Genomic DNA, 26,011 nt, shown 5'->3' with positions numbered 1-26,011 from the left:
CTTTCTGTGGAACAGGGATGAAGCATCTAATTGCACCAGTCAGACCTATTTCAGGAACAAGGCTTCTTTTCACTCCTTAAAACCATGGGCCAGACTAAGTCAGCATTTCAGTACTGATTTGGGGAAGCATCAAACTCATAACTGGATTATGTGGCCCACTGTGATCTATATATAAACAAATGTGAGCTATATATATATATTTGTATTTTTTCCCAAATACCAGGGATGAAAACAATGGGATTAAGGGGTTGCATCAAACCACATGCAACTCTGTTTCTAAAATCAAGGAACATGGAGCATCTCTTGCATGTGACAGATATACCTACAGGCGAAATCTCACATAGAAATGACAACCCAGTCATGGCCCAGTACATAGAGATGTCAAAGAAAATACTTCAATCCAATTTTCATTGCCTTGCACATTTTTCTTGCTCAATGTGTCCATTATGGTCCTCACCTTATCTCCAGTGAAAAGAGTCATGAAAACTCTCCTTTTCCCAGGGTTCTTCACTACTACCACATCTCCTTCTCTAAGCTTTATAAGTGTACCTTTTCTCCTGCATTCAGCATTTTGCAGTTACCATCACCTGAATCATTTCCACGATTACTTCCTATGTCACCACCGAGAAACTCACTTTCCTTCTGGAGTTCCTTCCACTTATTCTCTCCAAGATATTTCAGACTGATGGCAGCCATTTATGCTTTCAAGGAAGATGAAGTTTCTTCACATATGGTGAGAACCACCCCCTCTCATCTCAAATCAGGAACCAATGCAGCTTTGGCACTTCATTTGTATAGGTTTTTAAATGAGCATTTTCATCCTTTAACACATGGTACTGAGTGCTGGAGAGATATACCTATAAGCCTAAACAGCCAGTCCTAAATCACAGAATAGTTTATGTTGGAAGGGACCAAATTATCCTCAAAATTCTGTTATTGAATTTGAGGAAAAAGCCAAGACCATTTCAATTGCCCTCATGTTGACACAAAGACTGCCACATTCCTCCCTAGGACTCTGTATCTGTTCCTGGGTTTGATTCCTACACCCCAGCAGGGAGTTTCCTGGTGAAACAACCAACTTCTGTTAAATATTTGAACAAGGTTTAATGCGGCATAGCACTAATCCTTGGTGTGGGTGCCTGGGTGCTATGTGTAACATCAATACAACATGACAAGAATTGTGGCATACAGTGATCAGTGGGGATTACTGAGTATGAACTAAGTTAGACGACAAAAGATATTTGTTTGCTAAGAGAAAATGTGTTTTACTTACCTTTTCTTGTGTTTCTTCATTCCTGCTTACATGAATGGCTTCAGTCTGCCAATCTGGCAGCAACTATTTCATCTGCTGGTGTTCACGTTCATAAATCACATCACCTGTGGTAGGAGGCTAGCCCTGCTTCCAAGCAGACCCGGCACAAGAGCAGGTCAGCCTCCTGGAGGGTGGCAACCTTGGTGTCCCCCAAGGCAGACACTCTTGTAGGTGGTCCAAAGAATGTCAAAAAGTAATGTGATGTGACAGCAATAAACCACACAGAGCCAGACCTTAACAATTCCCATGTGTCTGAATGAGCAAACAGAGAAAATATGAAAGAGAGAAGACAAAATAAAAGTAAATGGATGTGGAAAATATTGCTTTATAGATGTGGTCATCTGTGAACAGTCTGCTTGATACAGACTTTAGAAGTTTTCTAAAAGTTAGGGTGTTCTTTGTTGAGAAAGACTGAAAAATGCTGCTCTGTGGAACTCTCAGTCCTCATGCCTTTAAGCTTTGTTTTGTCAACCAAGGTTTCATGGCAAGGTAAGACTAATCACTTGAAACTTGCAGTCAATGAATCTGAACACAGACAGGTCATTTGTTATTACACAGGGCTTGGACCCACTCATCCAGTAGTTAATGGGACTTTCTCTTACTATTTTCAAAGAAAGAAGGGTCAGCTTTTGTAACTGATCTTAATTTCCAGTTGTAAAGAAGAAATAACTTCAAACAGCTACAATTATTTACAACCAATGTATGTGACATACTATTAATTAATGTTGTACGTTGCTTAAAAGTTTGAGGTATGAGATAAACAAAGCGACACAGATAATTGGCACATTATGTATTCTCAAACTCCTGTTTAGATTATCCAAGGAGAAGCAAAGTCAGGCTGTCACCCTGTCCTTTACAGCTGATAGAGCTGTAAAGGCCAGCAGACACGGTGGAACTTCAACATTTAAAATAAAAAGAATCTGAAGCACCAGTGTGGAGGTTTAAACTATGTTGACATTTTAGCAACCTATAAATCAGAAAAAAACCCTTGTGTGCTACATTATTTTATATCTAAACTCAGGCTGAGGAAGAGATAAACATTCTCATGTGTCTGTTACGATGATGAGACCAAGATGTTATTCAGCCATGCAATTTCATCTAGGGTTTTTTCTATCTCTAATGTGCATTTCTTTCAAGAGATGACTAAATCAAAACAAATGATCTGAAGCATTGGCAAATATGATGGGTTTATGTAGGTCAGATACCTGACCCGAAGCAAATCAGATCATCAGCATATCCATCAGGTCACCATGGCCTCATAGATGTTTGTGAATGATCTTTCAGAAACCAAGCAACAAGGACTGGCTAATTTATATATGTCTGCTGGTTGTTACTAACTCTTCTCCTAGCTCCAGTCATACAATACTCAGTCCTCATGGTGAGCCTTTGGATGACAAATTTGGGGGTTCATGCTACTTTCTTCCAGTCAAAAGACTCAGTGTTAAACTATCACAATGAAGACTGTATGAGAGCAGCAAAATTCAGGGTGCAAAATGTCTGGCTGCTTTCCATTTTATTCTCTCACACAGCACTTTCCACTCCATTTTTTGATCTCAGAAGTTGCTTGAAGCAGCACTGGATCTATAAGACAAGCACAAAGGAGCTGCTTCAGCACAGAAAGGCTTTTGTTGGTCCTCCACAGGCTGGCCAGAACATGCACCGGAGACAGAGGTCAGCTTCACTGTGGCTGAAGGAACTGCGTCTCCCTCTTACAGTAGCCAAAAGTGTAAACAGAGAGGCTTTTGTTGCCCCAGGCAACTTCTGCTAGTATGCAAACATCTCATTTTGCCGGTTCCTTCCTTCCCTCGGAAGTCCTCAGACTGCAGAAGTCAGCCAGCCTTCAGAGTTCTACGGAACAGCAGAAGCCCCTCCAGTCAGCTAAGTGGATGTGTCAGCCTGTAACAATCTCAGCCCAATGCTCATTACCCTTTGGAAAGCCAGAAAGCATTTCTTAGCTGATTCTGTGGAGGATGGCTCCTGGTCAGATACCTCAACAACTGCTTGAGCACAAAACCGTGCAGAGACGACTTCCACACTGGCAATGAAGCCAGACAGTACTTCAGGGCTCTCCTGCATGGCCCCGTGTGCTGGCCTGGCTGGGCAGCTGGAGGCTGCAACCAAGACAGGATTAAAGCTTTTCAGCAGAGATTTTTTCATCATAATTTTTCATAGGTCAGATATAGGCTTAGAGCTGTTGATAAGTGCTGATAAGTGTGCTTGAATTCAATCAGCGCAGGCAGATCTTCAAAGGTGTTGTGCTTTAACAGGTCCTGGGAAGCTCATTAGACGGTCAGAACACCCCCTCAGAAAGCAGCCGTCTGAAAGCCAGCTTTTACTGGGCAATGTGTTTGTTTGCTGGAATTGCTGAACCCTCATTTTTAACACCAGCACCACTTGCAGGCAGGCAGCTGTCTGTCTAACAGTAGATCAGAATCCCAGGACTAGCAGAATTGTTCCCCTAAGTGAAAGGATTACAGTAATTCCATCAAATCAAGGGCTATGCTTCCAAACCTGAATCAGCTGCTCCATAATAACATAAGCCAATAGCTCTGCTACTGTCACAAAATTTGTACTAGAACACACTGGCCTTAAAAGTTTATGAGTTGCATTTCCTAAGCATGGCTTCTTTAAATTAAAACATCTTACATTTTCCCAGGCAACTTCTGTCATTCTCATAATTCACCACATGCTGCTCCAGGCCACTTTATATTTCCAGTGTGAGACACTGTAGGCTGACTACCTTAAAATAAGCCATAAGGGAAAAACCAGGAAATGGGTTTTACAGCTACAAAAAATCACATCAGGAAAACTGATGCTCAAGACAACATGAAACAATGCTCAATACTTCAACTGCAGCATGTAAGTCCATTTTGAGGTTGGGACAAGACAAATGTTAGTTATATAGACTGCTATGTACAAAATAAAGCAATGTTACCATCCTTCATTCTGTAAGTAAACAAAAGGAAAGTTTAAGGATAATTAGATAAATATTAAATTTCTTATCTTCTGCATTCCAAAAGATATGCAATCATTCAACATAAATTCTGGATAAAGTATAGAGTTAGGTTGAAGGTTGTGCTTCAGGACAGAGATTCAATTATATAACAATAAGGGTCCTTTCTAGCCGTAAGATCAATGAGCATTTACAAAAGTGATCCCCCTCTTATCTCCAGGAACAAAGCTTTGCTCACAGCTACTATTCCTTTTGCTGAGGATAAAAACAGGAGTTCTTCTCCCAAGATGTTAGTATACTAAATAATGGTTTACATGTGAGAAAGGGAATTAGACAAATTTAAATTTGTCTAATCCGTTCCTGCCAGTAGTGGCAACCAAGAATATTTTGATTTTCCTTCCCTAGTTCTTAATGGGAAATCTCCAACCTGCTATCCTGGGCACTTCTCTCACTACCGTACAGTTGTTCAAGTCTTTTCTAATACAAAGCAGAAATGAGTTTTTGCCTAAAACTGCTGTTGAGGCTCACGACCGAGTCTTCAAAGCAAATGCATTAAAAGTTGCTAAAGGATTTTATTTCGGCAATTAATTTTTGGGAAAATGCTGTATTAGAGAATGAAATGAAGGAGTCTGTTTGGATCTTAGGTGGGCTCGGACTTACACCTAGTTGTGAGGTAGTTATGGTTGCCATGATATGGAAAAGTACACTGTGGTGTAGTGCATGGATAGTAGCACGGATTTTTGTCCATTCTGTACATTTCAACTTCAAGTTAAATGGCTTCCATTCAAATGACAATGTCCATTAGGGTCTTAAAGAAATTATTGGCCGTCAGAGATCTGTTTATGATGGGGAAAAGATGAAGCAGTACACCTCTGCTGGAAAACCTGCAATGAAGGTTGTGTGTGGCACTGGTGGTGTCTCAAGTGCTGGGGAGAGCAAACCCACAACATGCTGCTGTTCTGGCAGTGTATGCAGCAAAAGTAAAGCACTTAAGGAATCTGCTGCTTAACTGCAAACTTCTGAGCAGTAAGAATGAAGTGCAGCATTTCCACCTGCACTTTGCTTGCAGTGGTTTGCTCCTGAATCAAAAGAAATTTGTGATATACAGTCCAAATAGTAGAGCAGGGGAATGAAATCTTATACAGCAAAATAACCTCTCAATGTGTGGTGGAAGCATTGACAACAGTAACAAACACCTTTTCACTCCCTAGCCCGGCCCCTGCACAAACATTTTTTTTTGGAGAAGATAATTTTGTAGATTCCCTTAAAAAAAAAGAAACAAGAAACCAAACAACAAAACCCCCAGACCAAAACAGTATTTGTTTTACCACAATTTTGCACTTGGCTGCCTCTCTGGATGGCAAGGATGGTTTTTTTTTTAATCCCAGTATACTTTAATCATGTGAATAGGATTCTCATCCTGATAGCTCTGTTTGTACTGCTCGGGCAAGTGTTTTCACTGCAATACAGCTGCAGTTCACCCCCTTTGGGCAGGTAAACTTCCCTCAGAAAATTTCTCTGCAAAACTTAACTAACCTGTGTAGGAAGCAATGTCTTCATGTCCTGAATAGGTATAGAGTTCTGCTAACTGTAAGAGGTAAACTTAAAAAGTAGTATACAAAGGAATAGTGGGACATAAGTAGGCAATACTGAATACCCCGGCTGACTTGAGGAGCTGTGAGACATATTAGACCCCATCCAGACTGGATGTACTATGTATTTGACAGCTGTAATTGGATTATCATACAAGGACCAGCAGTTAAATTTTGATCCAGTCACTGGTCAGATGTAGACAGAATCTGGGATCAGATTTCACTAAGATTTTAACTATGGCCCTGTTTACTAAAATACATAATTGGAAATGCTCATCCTTAGTTACATGGAGCCAGTGTGCACAATCTCAGTAGTTTTGGACATGATGCCTGGCAGACACTTTTGCTCAATGCAGTTATTTGCTAAACATTTGTGAGGTTTCCTTTTGGTTTTAAGTACAAAAATATTTGATTCTCCTCCTTGTTGTAATAATGATAAACCATGTAAAAAGGTAACATGGTCAAAGCCATCCTTGCTTTACCTCTGCTTCCTGGGTCTTTATTTCCCTTATTTGCTGCTCACTGCTATGGTGACATCAGAATTGTCCTTGAGGGATGCTCAAGGACAGCCTGTGTTTGTAGCTAAGCACAGATACCCACCTACATTTAGGTACTTTAATATTAAATGCACTTGCCTGCAATTCCTTATACAGTCAGCACAGAGAGAGCCTTCCAGAGCTCGATTCTTCACTTGGAAGCCTATAACAAGCCCAGGGTAACTCTTTGCCTGACATGGTTTAAAGCAGCATGGATTCAGGCCAGAGCATTTATGAGGATTACAGTAGCAGACTTCAGTACCTGAATATTTGCACTTCCTTAGAGCCTTATAATTTTTGTCTACTTGTGATTAGAAAAAAACCCTGAAATTTCACAATTTCTATTATGAGGAAAAAAAACAACCCAAAAACATTTCACCAAAGCATTTAATATTAGCAGCACTGAAGCATTAGTTTGGCCTAGTTTGTTAAACATAAAAACCTATCCACAAATTAATTTAATTTTTAATAAAAGCTCAAAACACAAGGGATTATTTCTTTTTGCATTCAAAACCTTACTGAAAATGCTTTATGAAAAATTTTCAACTCCACAACTTCATGAGTCACTTATGAGCAGCCATGTTTCAGTTTTCTTTAGGCATTCTTGTGTGACTTCAGTGTCAAGGGGCAGCACTATCCAGCTGCTTGCTTTTTCCTGGGCAATGGCTCTACATTTGTATATTTTGGCTAACATGGGTATTTTTATGAGGTCATGAAACCTAAACAAACAGATGAGAAAAAACTTACTGCTACAACCTGAGGGGAGAGAATCCTTAACAGAGAAAGAGGGGCTGTAATACTGAGAAGCAGAAGCCAGAACATGATGGGGTGAATGAAGTCCTGCATGTGATGACTGAGCAGCTTTTGCTGCCTCACAGCTTCTTCTGTTTCATCCGCAGGCCTGGCATGGTACCCTCAGCATTCTGTTTGGTTTATACTCCAGATCCATACTTTCTATTTTTGCTGTTCTTTTGTGGCTGTTATTCCTTTCTGTGGTCTGGGGCAGTTACAGGGTAAAATTTGTTAATGGCAGATTTAAATCTCCTGCTGAATAGTCTGTGCAGCCTGAGATTTTTAGGGTGCAGATGAAAAGCTTTCCAGTAAGTTATACTTCTTAAAACAAAGGCATCAGCAAAATATTTGCTGGTCAGCCAAAAACCCAAGGCAGCGTTTCTCTGCCATACTTCCATGTGCTGTGAAGCTTTCACTTTTAATTAATCCAGTCTGTTTGGTTTCTGTCAGAAGTCTATAAGCTTCTCTATTAATTTGCTGGTGAATCCCTACAGAGTTACAATCTTCATTGTGACCCTTCTTATGATGACAAAGGAGATAGGGTTTTGGCATCAGCATAACCTATATATCAGTAATACTGTAAATGTTGAAATGAGGTGCTCTTTCCTTTTTTTTATAAACACCTTCAAAACTACACACACATTGTGATGATTAAACAGGTGATTGATAGATCATTGTTTACATTAAATTATCCCCTTCACAGTTGCTTCATGGGTGGCATATGAATAGCGAGCAATTACCGTTTTCTTCATATTGCAGGTACTGTAGCTTTAGTCCTTACATCCAAGCGGGGATCTGTCAAGAAGAATGAGCCTCTTCAGTTTTCACTAGCTCAGTGCCTGTGAGCTGCTGAGATTATTGCAAGCAGCTGGGATCCATTTCAAAAGACTGAAGCTGAAGATGGCTTGAATCCTGCCCCTCTCCTTCTGCAGCTGGCATTTCATGCTACCCAGGCAAAGCCTGTGATACGAGTTATGAATCAAGTCAGCTTAACTGCCTAGGAGCACCGGAGTATTTCTGGAACATCAGGACAAGTCCTTCTTCTGGTTTCATTAACACCCCCTGCTGCTGAAGAGGTTTTTATCATGTTAAGAGTTAACTTATTTGGGGCTTGCAGCCTATCCTAATTTTTGATCCTGAGACATTTTCCTAAGACACGGTATCACCCAGATAAACTGACACTGAAAGAGCACTCTTACAGACGTAGGGAGCATACTGCCACAAATTTAGATGTCATCCACTGGACTGAAAAGTGAAAATCTGATGTAAGCAGCTGTGGGACGAAGTTTTCACTGTGCTTGTCATTACCATTGTGTGAAAGGTTTACGTTTCATAAATGGTAAGTAACACAGCTATTAAATCACAGAATTGATGAGGCTGGAAGGTACCTCCATGGACAGTCTAGTCCAAACCCCTGTTCAACACACGGTCAGCTGGAACAGGTTGTCCAGTACTATACGCAGTCAGATTTTGAGTATCTCCAGGGATGGAGACTCCAGAAGCTTTCTAGGCAACTTGCTCCACTGTCTGACCACTGTCACAGCAAAAGAAAGAAAAGCTTTTCCTTATGTTTGAGTTTCCTGTGTTTCTGTTTATGACAATTGACTCTTGTCCTCTTATTATATACAAATTCCTTATTTTATAGCCAAGGGAATTGTGTCTATTATTACTGTTTCAAAAGACACAGTATATGCACATAAAATTTGTAAACATCGTATTTATATTGAATTTAAATATGGATTTAAATATAGTATTCATATTTTATTTACACATAAAATTGCTTGTCTAGTTTGGAAAATAACTACATAGAAGAGGCAGTGTGAATGGCAGATAGATTTCCCTAATTTTCAATACTGTTCCCAGTGCTCAACATAGGTTTTTCCAAAGAATCCATGCTTGTAACTCCTAAATGCATTCCAGCCTCTGAGAACCCAAGTCTTATAGGCTCGTACCTTGCTCTTCTAAAAAACACATTGTTGGGACAAGAAAAGCATGTCTAGTTTCTTTCTCTCATGACAGGTTTATGTGTTTTAAATGTGCTCAGAAGCATTAGTTTTGACCTTGTGCACAACTGCAGCTCTTCAGACTAACTAACTGAGGGACCCCATGTGATCTCCCATCATTTCTACTTACTTAACTCCCTGATCAAGTCAGAGACTATGCAAATATTTTTGTGTGCTGAAGCCTTCTCAGGCACACCAGGCTCCTCTGAACTAGCAGGTATAGCACAGCTCCATTTCATTGGTGCAGCTGCGTGTATGGCCTGAGATTTGCTATCGAAGCAGGAAAACAAACATCATGAGGTCCTGCAGCACACAACTTCCACAGGGAGACCCCATGCTTACATAGGGTCCTCACCAACCTGAAATTGAGGTGGGAGACAAGCCTGGCGAGCAAGTGACCCCTTTCCACACAATCAAATCAGAAACATCTGGTCTGGAGAACGGTTCTCCAAAACTAAACAAGCCAATGAATTAAATGGGAGAACAGCACCACTATCCTGCAAGGAACAACTTCCACAGAGTAAGGGTGTAAATCCCTTGAATCAAGGGAGGCAAAGCAAACCACTATGATTTATGGGGTTTTGCACAATAATATAGGTTTCCACCCCTAAAAGAAACACAAAACAATTTAGTACATAATGCTTATGCATAACCAAGGTGCTTCTCTATTACACAAATTCAGCCAAACCGAAGTTCTAGCTTAGACATCAGAAGGGGTCTGGGACAGTGCCTCTGCACTGATCTTTTGGGAGAGGAGGAAAGAGAAGATGGAAAGAATGAAAGGCTTATTTTGATCTCTTTAGTAATATTTAAAATCTGAAATGTTTTCATTTTAACCCATTAAGCTTACTGACAACTGAAACCACCAAATTCTTATATTTCTTTTTTTTTGATTGCTGGCAAATGATAAAACTGGCAAATTAAAAACCAGTGTTTAGAAATCAGTTATTCAACGTAAAATTCAGTAACCACAAACTATGTGTATTACAGTAGATATAACTAGTCTCACTCTGTAGTTGCCACAGGCAGCAAAACATCAGGGGCAAAATCTTTAGTGGCTCTTTATTGTGTCAGTGACTTGAGCCTGTGAGAAACCTACCTCTTCTGGCTTGCCTAAGGCATCAAAATACCCCAGAGCCGGCATCCCATACAACCAGAATGTAATTACACTGTGGAAGCACACTATCTGGCACTAATATTTACAGTCAGAGCCTGAAAACATGTATTGCTTTCAATTTTTCTGGAAAGCACAAGCAAGAATATCAGTTTACTCAATTTCATTGTGGAAAATATAGATAAGGCACAGAAAAGGCACTCTTCCCTAAAGGCTTAGACACATTTGTACCAAAGTCATAGATTCTGTAAAAATCTATTCTTAGATACAGTCTTACTTTTGATCCTGATAAGAATGAATTTGAAGAAAAGTCAGGCTCTAACCACTGCAGGGATTTGGGGAAAACTGCTTGCATGCAGGTGGAATGTAGTAATAACCTCACAGGTTTTAGCTTGTAATTATAAATTGCAGGCAGACTTTAAAATAATTCCACTCTTACAATCGTTCTTGCCATTTAGTGGTTCTCCAGAGCTGGTGGTACTGAACTGCAGCTGGATGTCACCAGGGGGAGCTTTCATGCCAAAAATCCCATTGACTTCATAGTAACTCAGATTCCTTGGGGATGGCAAGGAGATTGAAAGCTGAATCTACATGATTTCTCATCATTCCTGAAAGAAAAGGAAAAACCTGCTGCCTCCCTTTAACTCTGGAGATGGTTACCCTGTGGGTGTTCTCTGGTGTTCTGGGATACAGGCAACCACTTGCTCTGACGTTCACCGTCATTCAGCCCCTCTCTTCAGTGGCGTTTCCCTGCCTCCAGTTTTCACTGCTCTCCATTTAACTGGCCTCTTCAGTCTAATGCCTCAGTCCCTGCTAACCAGGTAGGTGTGGATGGGTTTTCTATGTATTACCAGTTGCTCTCCAGGGACAAGTGCAACCATGGTGTGTCCTGTGTCCCTGACACTTAGAAAGATACCATTGGAGGGAGTAGCCCACAAATCTGCACCGTTTCCAGGGTTTACCAGACATATGTTTACATATACTTCTTGCTGTGTGCACAATGTATGCAGTAAAGGAGCACCTTGAGCTGGACTAATCACAGCAAACATTTTAGGTTTGTGGGTTTTTGCTTATGAGCAGTCATTAGATCCCACAATTCCCTTAAATGCATTCTTAAACATATTTACTTGGTAGATTGCTCAGAGCCTGCTGACAATCTCCTCTGGCTGTAAAAGGAATGGAATAACATGGAATAACACTGGTAGCAGGTTGGGTGAGCACTGAAAAGCCTGAAAAATCCTCCCAGTTTTTCAAGAGAAATGAGTGGCTACACCAGCTGAGAGCTTTTTAAACAACATCCTTCTGGCCAATGCAGCTCACAGGAAAATGAATTCCTTTTCAGATCCATATGCTTGCTGCAGTATTTCCTGTGTTTTTCTGGTCACATTCACACACATAATTCATGAGAGTGTTCAGTCCTAGCTGTGGGCCTGAAAGGATGTGGTTGAAACCTTCAGGCTGCTTATGTTCTTGTCTCCATGCCAAAGCTTTGGTGGATGGTTCTGGGAACTATGTGTTCCTGCTAAACTGGGCAATGTCACATCCAAGGGCTGAAGGAAGGGAGAAATTGTGGAGGGGAGGAGAACCACATGTCCTTCTTTAGAAAAATTTTGATTTTCAATAAATTCAGACTAATAGACATGCACTTCAAAAGGCGGTGGAGGGGGAATCAAATAATAAGAAACCCAGGCAACATCCCCACCACAAGAAACCCAACACAGATGGTCCCTAAGAATCAGAAGCAAGGTTTCTCATAACCTAACCTCAGAAATAAGGACCACATTGTTCAGAGGCCGAGTTATCACAAAGCTAACATTGGACATTTACTCAGGTCAGAATGAAATCTGGTGGTAGAAAGCAAAATAACTAATTGTAAGCTACTGCCCCTGTAAGCGCCACCTGTGAGCAGGATCTATGCTCAAGGAAATCATTGCCTATTTCAAACCTCCCAGGCCTGGTCTCAGCAGAACTGAGTGCTGGTGGTGGAAGATCTGCAGATGGGCTGTGAACTTGCACCTGCTTACATGTGCTCATAAGGACCAGCGCAGTTGATGAAGTCTTACCTGGAAGGCTGTGGAATGATTTTGCTGTATCAGGCTGATTGATACTGCTCAACACATGGTGGTGTAATTCATGTTATACAGCTTCACTCTTAACCTTGGGCTTGCCTGTGGCTTGTCATGCTATCTTTTCACAGCTGTGCCTTTTGGGGGTGGAGATTTTTATAAATGAAATCTGACTTTGTGAAGAGGAAACTTAACACGCGTAAAGGAACTGTAGAAAAACACAGATAAAGATGCAGGGAAGGCTTTTTTTTTAAGGGTAAATTAATTGAGACATGAGCCTGCATAGTACGGAGGCTTTTTAGACAGATGTTACTTAGAGAGCTATCTGTACACACTGTACCAGAAGAGTCCAGGATAAATGAACAAGCTCCCGCACCGTCTCCCCACATGCCAGACCCCCCATCAGTGCTGTAAGAGGAGTATACTCTCCCCAGCAGGGCTAATTAGTGTCACGCAGCCGAGGAGTGGTGAAGACCTGACAAATACACTTGCCCCCGCTGTACGCACAATCCTGCAGCTCCTGTCCAGGAGCCCAGGAGATGCCAAACACTGAACAGGAGCAGCAACATATTATCTGGGTATTCATTACATCCTGTTGCTTAGGATCAAAAACCAGGATTTTAAATGTCTGATATGAAACAAATGGGCAATTATTATTTATTACAATAGGACTCGCTGCCATGTGGCTTGGTTGTTAACCTCCAGTGTAGAACATACAGCTAAAGCCAGGAAATAAAATACAATGCCCTGCCAAATCACTGGCTTCATAACAACCTTACATCTTCTCCTATAAAAATATTATCTTTTCTTCAAAAGCCGTTTCAATTCAGAGCACAATGCTTCCAAAATCTTTGGAATTTCACTATAAATATGTCTTAAGATATTAAAGAACCAGAACAACACGTTGACCTTCCTGGGCTTTCTACTTTATATTTTAAAATCAGTACTATGTCTCCCACAGTACTCCCATAACAAGTATTTTATGTTGTTATCTCTTAAAAGGTTGACATTTTAATGTCATCTGTTACTGCTTAGAAGCAATTAATAATATTATGATGTTTACATAGCTCTATATTTAGTACAACTATGTTTAATAACACTGTTTTCAAGTCATAAATGCTGTTTCACTGACATTTGTAAGGTTACCCTTCTATTATAAAAATAAAGCAATACTTTTTAATGAGGCCAATCAAGCATTCATTGCATGAAGATTAGAAAGAGCTATCAGATATGTGGACTTCACGCTGAACTAAATGAAGCAGTAGAAATACTCCCCTAGACTTTGGTCTGTGTTGGATCAGGACCTGAAGCCACACATGGCAATTTACGGGTTGATATCAGTGCTCAGCACAATCTTTTCTTTTTCAGATGCCAGGTAACAGTGGTAGATGACAAGTTATAACACAAACATCCCAGTTTTGCTGTAGAACAGATGTCAAGCTTAGTCTCCACTAAACACCTCAGTCTCTCTGAAGATACTGTGGTATTTATTACAGCCAAGGCCAGAGCCATTTTGAAGCAGAAGCCGCCAGCTGTGTGAAATGAAACATATTCAAAGCTGCCAGCAGCAAGAAATTAAATACAGACTACAGCAGCGTCTGCCAACTTTTGGGCAGTAGCAGAGCGGTGGCAGCCAACTGAACTGGAGATGGCAGCAATCTAATGTATCCCATTCACCAACCCAGTGATTCACTAATTAATTTAGCTCCATTTTTTCTAAATTGAATCTACTGTCATCGTACGACCATACCAGCCTGAGGAAGGAGAAAGGAGGGTAGAGAGTGAGGAAAAGAGACTCAGCACTGGAAGGTAACATCTTGGAAGAGATCGCCAGGAAATTTGTTCAAGGCAGTACTATTTAATTGGTGCGATTGCATCCAGGTGCAGTCTGACTAAGACACTGGTAAGAATGGTATATAAATGAAGAGAAGAACTAGTTTTGAAACCAAAACTGCACCTTTCTTTTGTGACCTATTTAGGCAAAGTGAAAAAACATAATGATACAAGATTGCAGCATGAATTTTCCTTTCCCAGTGCTTCAGGGGGTACAGGCAGTCATGGGCCTTCCACCCATGAAACTAAATGCACTGATGGCATTTAGTCAATCACAAAACATGAACAACAAAACAAAAATGTGTTGAAGAACGGATGTCGCCAGTCTAAAGAAAGGATAAGCTGCTCCAGGCACACCACAGCTCTGCTAAGGGATTAGAGAAGGGCTTGGCCCCCACCTCAGGGACTGCTTCAGCTACTGCATGGTGCCTGGCTTTGTGGAACAGTCTGCGCAGTATTTATCACAGCCATTTAATCCACTGAAAAAGCAAGGAGATCTTGCACATACACATTCAGGACTGAGAGGATAGTCGAAAAGCATCTCCTTCTCTGGTTCTGACCTCATGGTTCATATGCAGCACAACCACGTAAAAAAACAGATCATCACTGGAGAGATTAGGAAAATATAGTATCCAAAGAGCCAAAGAGACTTAGCCACATCAGAAAAGTCTGGCTGAGCGCTAGCTTAGTCCGTCAACCTGGGATTGACGTTCAGAAAACTGTATAAGATGTATTATATTTGTCTAATACTAATTTCCTGAAAAACAAACTTAAGCCAGGATATGAAGTACAACTCACACAAAGACACCACATTTTTCTTTCTAGTATAATATGATACAAATACTGATGCGTTTGGTTAACGTTAGAAGCTCTTCACAGAGGTTGCCATATAAAAGGGCAGTCTGTAAAATGATACAAGTTTCTCTGGTCCCGGCTTAAGACTTACAAACCTCATTCCTCTGCCACTTGAAGTAAATTTAACCTGAGATTTTTTTTCTGTGATGATTACTGTGGCCTCCAAACTCAGTGCTTACCACACTAACAATAATCCTTTATGTCCCCAGACTCTATCCTTGTTCCTTGTTAACCTTCAGTCACAAAGTAATGAGATGCATCAGACATCACCAAGCTGGCCTAAGGGGTTACAAATTTGGATGAGGGCCACATACTGTACTAATTGCTTCTAATAAATTACGTATTTCAGGAGGGACATTGTGATTTTAATCATTTATTCTGCATGTTGTTTCCTTTGGAGAGAAAAACAAGCAGGCACTAAACAAGCTGAGCATCTGAAATTCATGGCAGAAGCTAGAAAGAGCTCATTTAATATCAACCATCATTGTAAATACTAGAATTATGCATGTATCTAATCCCTAGGCTTGAACACTTTGGGAACAGCCAGTGAGTCCTGGTTGTTTTAATGAGTCAAACCCAAATGATGTCTTTGAATGTTCCTTAGGTTTACAACAGCTCAGATTTAATCCTATTTCAAACATTTTAGCTGGGGCCTAGCTCAAGAAAAAGTCTTTGTCTCTATGCAAAATAAAATATATTAAGAGGGGAATCTAAGAAATGTATTTCCCAAAAGGCTGAGAGGGAAAAAAGTCAAATGTACCTTTCACCTCTGTGGGGAAAGAGTTTAATTATGAATTGATGGCAGCTAATTGCAAAGGTGGTCCAGTGAACCAGAAAGCTGGAAGAACTTTATTTAAAGCCTGCTGAAATTAGTAGGATCTTGATGTTGGTCTAAATATCCTCCTGCAGGTTGAACCAGGGTCAGTGAAGGTTTCCTATTTCCCTGACCTCTAGCACACCCATTCCAGTAGACTCACTGTTAATGAAACCCTCAAACCACCTGGGAATGTGCTTCCTTCACAAGGGGAGACCTTGATGGTATTTAAATAGCTGCTAGTATTAATAGCAATAGCTGGTAGTTAATGTGGAGATTTGGGAGCTCTAGGGAGCAATGCAGGTTTGGAAACAGCTCAGGCTGTCTTCTCTTTGTAAACCTTGCTTCCGGTCACTTCAGTCTGCATTTCCTTTCAAGGATGAGCTGGGATACCAAACAGAACATAACTATCTAGGTAAACGGAAACCTGCCTCAGTACAAAGTATGCCTTGGGATGGAAAGTTGTAGTTGTAGCTCTGGGACTCAAATGTGCTCTTTTGATTTTCAAGTGGTAGTGCCAAGAAAGCACAATTAGCTGGGATAAGTGCCATCTGCTTCTGCCTTAGCAGTCTAAGCTACCTTCCACTTGGTCCCTCTCTACCTAGGAGGTTTGTCATCCCATTTTAAGCTTCTATGGTGAGTGTGAGGGGGAAAGGGTGAGAATCCAGGAAGCCTTTCAGGGACTTCTCTAACCCACAGACCAGAATAATAAAGATACTTACAAAGATGTTATTTGTCAATGGATGCATGTATCAATATATGTACGTATGTATATTTGTGCTGAAACAGTTGAATGAAACAGTTAAATGTCTACTTTGACACAGAGGAAAAGGACCACGGAATTCTTCTTGGTTTTGTAATGCAGAATGAGAAGCAGAATAGTAAATAGAAGAAGCAGGCCTTAGCAATGAGAGTTGACTGGAAAAGATTGCCAAGATTGTCCTTGGTAAAACTGGTGACTTTTCCAATTGAGCAACCTTTTTCTGTTTTTTTTGGGGGGGGGATTTGTTGTTGTTGTTGTTTTTTGGTTGGTTGGTTTTTTTTGGTTTGTTTTTCTTTTTGTGTGTGTTTTTTGGGGGGGGGCAGTTCATTTTGAGAGAGTTGTTTGGTTTTGGTTCTTTTCTGGGTTTTTGTTGGTTTTTTTTTGGTTGGTTTGGGGATTTTTCTGTTCATAGGAGGTTCAAGCCAACTTCTGCACATGCAGGAGAGAAGCTTAAAATGAAAAGAAGTGATGGAGATTCAAGATTAGCATATTAGAGCACTGGAAATTATAGAAGAATGAGAGAATTTGAAGTTCATACACAAAAGCCGAAGGGTAACAGAAGAAAAAAGTGACACAAACAGGGAACATAAAGGTGGTGAATCCTCAGTTAAAGAGTGGTGCTATACCTAGAAACAAATGTGACGAGTGGTGAATCACAGCATACTGAAAATATGATTGATTTGGTACAATCTTCAGATACTGACATTTGCCAACATTGCAGGCTACGTGAAAGCATGGAACAAACACAGTTAGAAAAAGAAGTATTTTTGAAAGCAAAATGGAAAACCTTTCTGACATCCATTAGGTTTGGTAATATAATACTAACAAGAGCACTGCACTGAGCCGTTATCTGATTCACTGTCTGATTCACTCTCCAGACTACCACTCAGATCAATAGCTTTCACATTGATTTTTCCAGCATGCTGTATTCCAGTAAAAAGAACAATGCTCTGAGATGAGTCAGATATTTGCTCCATCTGTAGAGATTCTAGTGCATTTTTGTTTAGGAAAATTGAAGTAGGACCCTTTATTTACTGCTATACATTCGTATGCACAAATGTATAGCAGTAAGAGTCTGCCTGTTGCGCCATAACATGACACTGGCGCTGCAGGCACACAGTTTGCTACAGCAGCTACAGACCTGCCTTGAGTTAAAGCAAACCATTGTAAGGATGGAATGAAAACATTTTGAGTCAATCTTAGATAATAACATTATCTTTCAATTTAGGTGACTGCTATGGCAAAGGGGAAAAATATGCTCACATTTAACTAAGAAGTTGATCTGCATATATTTACCATGACATGTAAACCTTGGCAGTGCTGCATTGTCATTTATTTCATATATTTTCACGTATTTGCATATTCCATGTAACATTACTATAGCCCTAGTACTGTAGTCATCATTATTATCTGATGTTGTTTCTGCTCCTTTTAACTGTGTTAATTTCCTATTTTGTTTGTTATCACAACATGCAGGTCCATTTACTCTTGCAGTCTCTCCCATGCCTAGCCATGAATTCATGAAACCAGCAAACTTTTTCTCGTACAGCTTTGTAACTATTTCATGGAAGTTGCAAAAAGTACAGCAATTTTTTTTTTTCAGTTCAAGGAAGAAATAGTAACCTCGAGAGCTATTTGGAGTCAGGCTGAAGCATCATTTCCCCATGGTTTCTCTTGACCACCTCTCTGCTGCAGACATAGAGCAAATCAAGTGCCATGGTCCCTCATCTCCCTCACAGCTCTCCCCACACAGCTGCTGTCTCGGCTTCCGGGCTCTGCACCCGCCTGTGCGCTTGGCTTATTTCTGGGAAATTTCAGTTAACAGCAGCTAAAAACTACTAAAATGGCAGAGTGATCAACAAATGAAAATGTTTGACCCTCTTTTCTACTATGAGCTCTGTTTTATGGAGATTTATTATCTCCATCTTTGAATGTAAGTTACTGGATTACAGTCTATCCCACCTTCCATTAACAACAGCCCTGGAGAATATGGGGCAGCCAAAGGGGGCATAAAAAAGAGATTCAGCATCTAGAATCTCATTCTTTAACTGCGTGTCGAATACCATATTGCGATTATGCTGACGGATAAACAGCCCACAAGAAATAAACACATGCAAAGCTGTGGGAATAGTGTGCAATTATGAAGCATGTTATTCTGAAGATACTGCTGGATGTCAGTATCTTCAACTGCTATAAAACTGGAATAATTTAAATCTTTACAGAAACCCTATCTCTCAACAATGCAATACACAAATAGCATTGTGTATTTCACATTGTTACGTACTTGCCTCCTAATGTCTTAGTGTAAACAAAATAAAATTCATGTTTTTATAACAGTGAAGAGGAAGGAATAACAATTTTTCTACTTCAAGTAATTTTTAAATAAAAAGGATAGTGTTTATGACAGTTGCGGTATGGGAAATCTGGAGCGATCCAGCCTGTTTACAAGGAAGGGTTATCAACTTCCAGGTGTTCACCTCTGTATGTAGGAATACTGCATAGTTTAGGGTGTTCAAGTATTGAGGAGAGGCCTTTTGTGCTCTGCTTTGTTCTGCTTACAAGATATTTCATCCTAGTTGTGGTCTATCTTGAATTACATACTTTCCTACCCTTCCCTGGGAATTAAGTTGATGTAAAAGCAAGCTATGCCAGGTGCTTCTCGAGGTCTCATCAGGGTATTAAAGGTAACACTGAGCAGGCTGCAGTTTATAGAGGAGATATAAGGACCTTCTTTACGCTTCATTTGCACGATGTTTAGTTTAGGCTTGTACAGCAAAATAATACAGCAGTGAAATCAACAGGCATTGTTGCTACCCATGCAAAGCTTCTTCTTTCCACAAATTATTACAATTGTCTGTAATAAGATTATTTCTAATATCCAGTACTCAAACTTTAACCCGTTTTGACAAACAGTAAATCTTGTGCAACACCTAAATGATGTTTTAACTGTTGCTAAGTACTGGAGAAATGAAGCTACAAAATGAGATACATAGAACTGTCTGATGCAGTAAATTACCTAATGATAGCAGCAGTATTTGACAATACAAATCAGATAACCTGCCTTTTTTGCCAGGTAATAAATTCTGTTAAGCAGAAGGAATGGAAATTGAGGATATTCGTTATCTATCAAGAGACACCTGGCAGGATAGCCTGTGGTCTGCAGTCTGAAAAAAATCCTGCACTGACAAGTGTCAGCCAGAAGTGAGGGTGAATCACTAGAGATCTTGCTTCACTGCAAACACCATCAAGTCAAACTCTGTTCAGAGTCATATGAGCCTTGCTAAAATTAGCTGTTCTGATCCCAGCTAATATTCCTGCTGCTTTTACATTCATTCCTGAAAAACATGTAAGCCCTTTAAACATTTATTGGGATTTCACATTTCTCCTTATCTTCACGAGAAAGGCTGGCTTCACACTTCGTATGATCAGATACCCAGGCCACAGTATTGGCTATTTTGCTTTTCACAGCTGCCTGGAAAGGGAAGCAGAATATATGGGAGTGGTTTAAATAGGAAACAGAGAGCTGTAAGGGGCCTGCATTAGTAAAACTTATGTATTCAAGGAGTTCTCTTCAAAGTTTGACACTGAATTATTGGTTACATCAAATTAATAAAAGTATCAAGATTGCAAAAAGAAGCTTATAGATAAATAAAAAAAAAATCAAACTGTCACTGCTGCACGATTCTGTGTGAGGGTAAATGGATGGTCATTATCAGGCAGATGGTCAACCGCAGACAGTCAATTCAAAGCATCAAAACAGCGATGGCTAAGCATGAACCTCTCACAGCTGTGCTGCTTCCTTTGTGAGAGAACACACAGAACCATGGCTCAAGAGGCAGAGACAGTACCTGCACAGTACCTTTGAGGGCAGGTGGGGTGAAGACGCTCTGCTTCCTCTGCTTGGGAGAGGCAGTCTGGGACTGGGGAGGGACAAAACACAGAGAGAAGCAGTAAGAGATGGGCATGGGGAGAGTTTTATGTTCATGGCAGCTCTGGGTCTTTCAGAGGGTGTACGAACCAATCTGAGAACTTACTAAGAAAATTATAGTGCATAAATTGATGCCAACTCCCAGGCTTTCATGACTTCCATTAAATAGGCAAAATATGTGTTTAATGGGCAACCTTTATGGCTCCAGGCAAAACAGATCCAATAGTACTGAAAATTACCCTTCACTCTTAAAAAAAAAATATCATTAAGTATAAAATTAAGATAGCCTGTGCTTTTAACAGGCAAATAAACTTTTACATATATTAATGTATTTTCAAGATTTACATTAACCAATATTCCAATTAAATATGGTGTAATGAATGGTTATATGTACAGGTAAGGTAGTACTGAAACTATTAACATGTAAACTTTTACATAAATAAATGGACAACCTCTCCCCTATACTTTTCCAATGTTTTCTATTACTCCTAAAATAATAATTTCATCAACCTATCAGTGTCTAACTGGACCTGATTTAAGAGGCATATTTACACATAGTTAAACTTTTTCTGGCCTCAAAATCACATCTATGCACGAAAGATAAATTATTCCAAAATAATGGTAGTAAAATTAAACATATGGTAATGGTAGTATAATTATAGCTATATATAGTAAGCAAAACTTAACTGGAATACATTTTAGTGCTAAGGCAGAGCAACTTTTGCAAAATGAAAGCAGTTAAATTGGTGTCCAATATTATACCAATTTAACTGCTTTTTCTAAGACAAAGGTTTAAAAAAGGCTGTGCGTGAGCAAGTTTTGGTTTTTGTCATATAATCAGTTCCTACTTGTATTTGGTCATAATGATGTTGCCTTTTCCCAAATATTTGCTAAAAATTCCGTTTCCCTGGATACTTTGGCAGGTATATAGTCTGTGAATTTAAATTAGATCTATTTCTTCAAGGAACATTTGAGACAGCTCTTAAGAAAACCACTTTCACAGAAGTGGCCAATACTATTGCCTTATCACAAGGGATGGAACCATGAGATTTATAAATAAAATATTGTCTTCTTTTGAAAGAGAAAACTATTTATAAACACTGTGGGATAGTTTGTTGATCCTAGACCCAGTAAATCTTTATAAGTCTGTATTGCAGTCCAAATTTGAACCAATCAATACCTCCTACTGCTATTTAAAGGTCTGCCGGCTTCTCTGAGCAACGAGTGAAGGAGAAAGAGATCAGGTAATTGCAGGAACTATGTAAGGGGAGGTTAGAAAATGAGATCAGAGGAGCTGACTTTTAACTCATCTGCGAGCAACATCAATACACTTCCTGCTGCAGGCTTGGCAAATGATGGGAAGAGAGGAATTTGCAATGCTTTTGTTGACCAGCAGTGATCTGCAGATCCAAAGCAATGCTGGATGAGGTGAGCTGACAAGGTCACCTTGGGCCAAATTTACTGTGATTTGCCAGGGCATGGAAGCAAGGCAGAAGGGAAATTTGCCTTTCCTAGTTCCTTGCTACAGGGAGAAGAGAAAGCCAGCCAAGCTGAGACACAACACAGCTTTACACAGCCCTGGCTTGAAAGTGATGGTTCCTAAAAGGCTGTGTTACTAAAGATGGTGTGACAATGCAAATGAAAACATTAACAAGGATAAATCAGTGAGTTTCAAAGGGGTTTTAGCCATGGACCTATTATAACAGTAAATATGTTTAAATAAAAAAAAACACAGCATCACTTACCTCTGCCTGTGAGATATTTGTTCTTTTCTCATGTTTTTCTAGTGGAAGAAAAGACATGAAAAAAAAAAGTTAATACAAAGAGTTTCTCAACACCTACCCTTGGGACTCTGCCCTGAACCCTACAGAAACTATTGTAAATTATAAAATACTCCTTTGATTTACAGCTTTTCTTTCTGTTTTGTCTGTCTCAGAAAACCAGAGGCCCTGATTAGCATTTAGACATAAGCACTGTGTCTAAAGCGCTTAACTCCCATTTTTTGTCTTCAAACTACAGCAAGTGATGAAGTGCCTCTACCAGCAGGTCCTTTGGCTAGGCTCTCAGCAGGACTCTGTGCTCACTGATGGGCATGGGCATATGTTTTCCTCCTGTTTTGTCCAGGGACTGTGCTTTCTTCTATGGTCAGAAAAGACTTGGTTGCCAAATAGTGTGCAAGAAGCTTACAATGATCTCTACTGGACTGAAATAATAATTTCATCTCAGTTAAGTTATTAGCATACAAATACTGGTGGTAAAGAGTGCCTTACAGTAATATGTAAAATTAGCAAACTGAGGCTTAACAAAGACTAATCAATCATCTTAAAAATTTCATGACATTATGAGTTTTTTCCTTGAAACTCCTTACTTTTCTTCTCTTAATTTGTTTTGGACTATAGGCATGGCAGAAATCTCTAATTAAAATGTCTCTGAGAACCTGTCTGAACAACAAAGTAAAATCATATGTAACAGAGGAGGGTCAAGGATCTTTCTAACCATTGCACTTAACCAGTTCTTGCATGAGATTCACTTATTTTTCTGTTGTTGTCTTGGTGTAGTTAATGGCCAGAAGGTGTCTGTTTTATAATGATGATGTCCCAAATACTTGATAAAGATCATGTAAGATGTTTGATGTGCAGTAGTTTAGAGCTCTAAAAGAAGATGCCTTTAAACACAGAGATGTCAATCTCTCACTGTACCAGCACCCCTTCTGAAACTTTCCACTTGGAGATATCTCTGTGCAGTTTCCACTGGGGTGTGGCAGATCCGAAAATGTAGGTCTGAGGGAAGAATTAGGTCTAGACAATATAATTTTATCTAACTTGTTCTCTAGATATTGGCTGCTTGTACTGGGCTGTGTGTGAGGGGATGAGTCAGTCCAGACAGATGGATTGCATTTTCTATTGTATTCTTTACCATTGTATCTGTGCATCTTGCAAATATTAATTGACTTACTGATTTTTTCAGTGTATATATTTCCCGTTACCTTTATATGAAAGACATTCAAAAGACTTATACTAAAAGTTTAAAGTGTAGCTGGAAACAGTGCTGATTACTAAAGCATGGTCCCACAGATACAGAATTAGACAGGACAATCAGGAGGCGAGTTCCTGCCACTGACATTTGTATGAACTTTGGTAAGGTGACTAATCTCTTCCTTGACTTCCCTACCTGTAAATAAGTATAGCAGTGCCTATTTAAATATAGCAGTGTCTATGCGCCTTGTAAAGCACTTTGGGGTATGAAGTTAGGCTTGCTAAGTGGGTTATTACTTCTGTTCTTGTAATCTTTCTTATTAGTTGTGTACCAAACAGACATGGGCTTCAGTGATTCAATACTGGATTGTTTTTAGCTCAGGATTTAGTTTGGAGGCTGAAATTTGAGAAAGTCAGGAACCTGCAGCAGAGAACAATGAAAAGTGAGTTATGTCCCATTCCTTCCTGAAACTCCAAAATTGCCCAAATGAAAAATATGTTTTGTAAGTCCAAGCTGACGCTTGTATAATGAACAAAAACTGCAATCGGAAGACTTGTCAGATTTCAGGTCTTGTTCCTAAGGATGTGCACAACTCCAACCCTTTTGACTTGCACATTTAGTGTCCTTAGTGCGGTGACATTACACCTAACAGAACTGGAAAGCTTCCAGCCTTTCCTTTCATGTAGCATCCCTCATATGACAGACAACTTTTTGAACAAGAACTGGTGCTGTATGAAGTTAGAGAAATCATTCATATCCAAAGGGCAAATAGTGCCAGTGAATAGCATCAGACAACATGGAAAATTAAGAATGACCTACAAAATCATATTAAATACAGTTTTTCAAATCCAGTAAAGAGAAAATTGAAAAAAAAACCTAGAGGAGCAAAAGAGACAAACTTGAAGCAACAGACAGGAAGTGTTTCAAGTGAGTTGTGAGATGAAGTGAAAGGTAGAGCTGGTTGGAGATGCAGTTTGGTGAATAGTGCATTTTGACGTGCATTAATTTTTGAGGACAGAAAGACCATTGCATACTTATTTTTGACAGGCATTTTGATGGATAAAACTCAATGGAGGGTATAGATTTTAAGGAGCGGTGACAAGGAATGGGAACAAGGGAAGCTGAGATTCCCGAGTGCCACAGACTGAGGCAGAGAGTAGAAAATAAAAAATCTTTGTGTAGAGGAGGAAGAAAAGATGAAAGATGTGGGGCACATGGAAAGAAGATAGAAGTGCTTGTGTGTAGCTGAGGTAGCACTGAGAGATGGGGGTAATGGAGTTGCAGCAGAAATAAAAGGGGGAATTTAGTGGTGACAGAGAGCAGAACTGGAGTGCAGTGTGGGCTGGAGTTCGGTCAAGAGGTCTCTGCCTGAGGATATACTTAAAGCCATCCTGGTCTAACTGAGGGATTACATTAATAGTTGTGTGAACATTTTCCTTAGACAAATAGTGTTTTTCCAGTGTAAATTGTAACGATTTGAAAGCAGTCTAAATACATTAATGAAAGCGTGTGCAACAAAGTGTCCTTTTGTGAGTCAATACATGTGGGAATTGATGCACTCACTGCAACAGTTCTGGCATCAAGAGATTCCATGTAAAAAATCTCAGTGATAACAGAATTTGCAATGAGAATGGAAGACACAAAGTAAGAAAGAACATCATCAATTAGGTACATGACGTGTCCACCTAAAGAAGTTAAAAGAGCAATTCATTTCCCTCTCAGATCCATTGACAGTTAGAAGCTGAACTCTTTGGGCATAAATTCCTCTTTAGAGGGGTGACAAAATAATCAGAAACTAAATAACAATTATCATACTGTGATATCACTTGATTCACAGGAGAGAATGAAATCCCTGCTATCTCAGCATCCTTTGGTTCCATTGACTAATGTGCAGTCAGGATTCTGCTCACAAAAGAAGTCATAATTATACAGAATGAGAAATTTGCTTATCATGTTTATAACTAGGTAATTCAATAAGAATGAATTCAAGTGATCAGCTATTTCTCTCTTACATGAAACAAAACCAAAGCTCTTAGTAGAAAACTTCTCCCTACAGGTTTGCTGTCTTTTGGGGGCCAGGAGGGAAGAAGACTTTAGTGGCGCTCTATTTTCCTCCCCCACAGACCATATCATTGCTCACAGAACACAATACAGCTGTATTATATTCCAAATCTCAACACATACTTTTTTCCAGTGTAATTTATACTTGGCTGCTCTAGTTAGCTAACAGGAATCTAATCACTGCAGTAATTTCTTGACAGTTCTTGTGTTTTTCTTTTGAAGTGGTATAATAGAAATGATATGAAGAGCTGAGAACACAGATTTGTACATTACCAAGTGACTGGAAAGTTGAGGAATGTAAAAATAAGACTGGAGCTCTGTTTAGAGGTTTTTTACACCTGTGCTGAGGAAAAAGCAGTTGAGGACTTTCACCTGTGTTGCGTGAATAGTGTCTGAGGCTAGTGTGAACATTA

At 39.8% G+C, this 26,011-nt stretch overlaps 1 protein-coding gene across 2 annotated transcripts in view; it reads right to left on the bottom strand.

The window, feature by feature from the left end:
* The window catches only part of PPP1R1C (protein phosphatase 1 regulatory inhibitor subunit 1C), a 52,643-nt gene that overhangs the window by 7,913 nt on the left and 18,719 nt on the right, over positions 1–26,011 (bottom strand). Inside the window, exons 3-4 of one of the 2 annotated variants that reach the window (XM_061455305.1) lie at positions 22,307–22,344; positions 20,482–20,553 (exon numbers count right to left, since the gene is read on the bottom strand). In XM_061455305.1, the coding sequence (XP_061311289.1) occupies positions 20,482–20,553; positions 22,307–22,344 (110 nt within the window). The remainder of the gene's footprint in view (positions 1–20,481; positions 20,554–22,306; positions 22,345–26,011) is intronic. The other variant, XM_061455294.1, reaches the window with a different exon arrangement.

Source organism: Pezoporus flaviventris, unplaced genomic scaffold, assembly GCF_033815535.1.
Source record: "Pezoporus flaviventris isolate CSIRO_AGI_PZ_B2104156 unplaced genomic scaffold, CSIRO_AGI_Pfla_v1 ptg000001l, whole genome shotgun sequence".
Taxonomy (NCBI): domain Eukaryota; kingdom Metazoa; phylum Chordata; class Aves; order Psittaciformes; family Psittacidae; genus Pezoporus; species Pezoporus flaviventris.
Note: the sequence above shows the minus strand (reverse complement) of the source record. Positions and strands in the feature narration are given on the sequence as shown.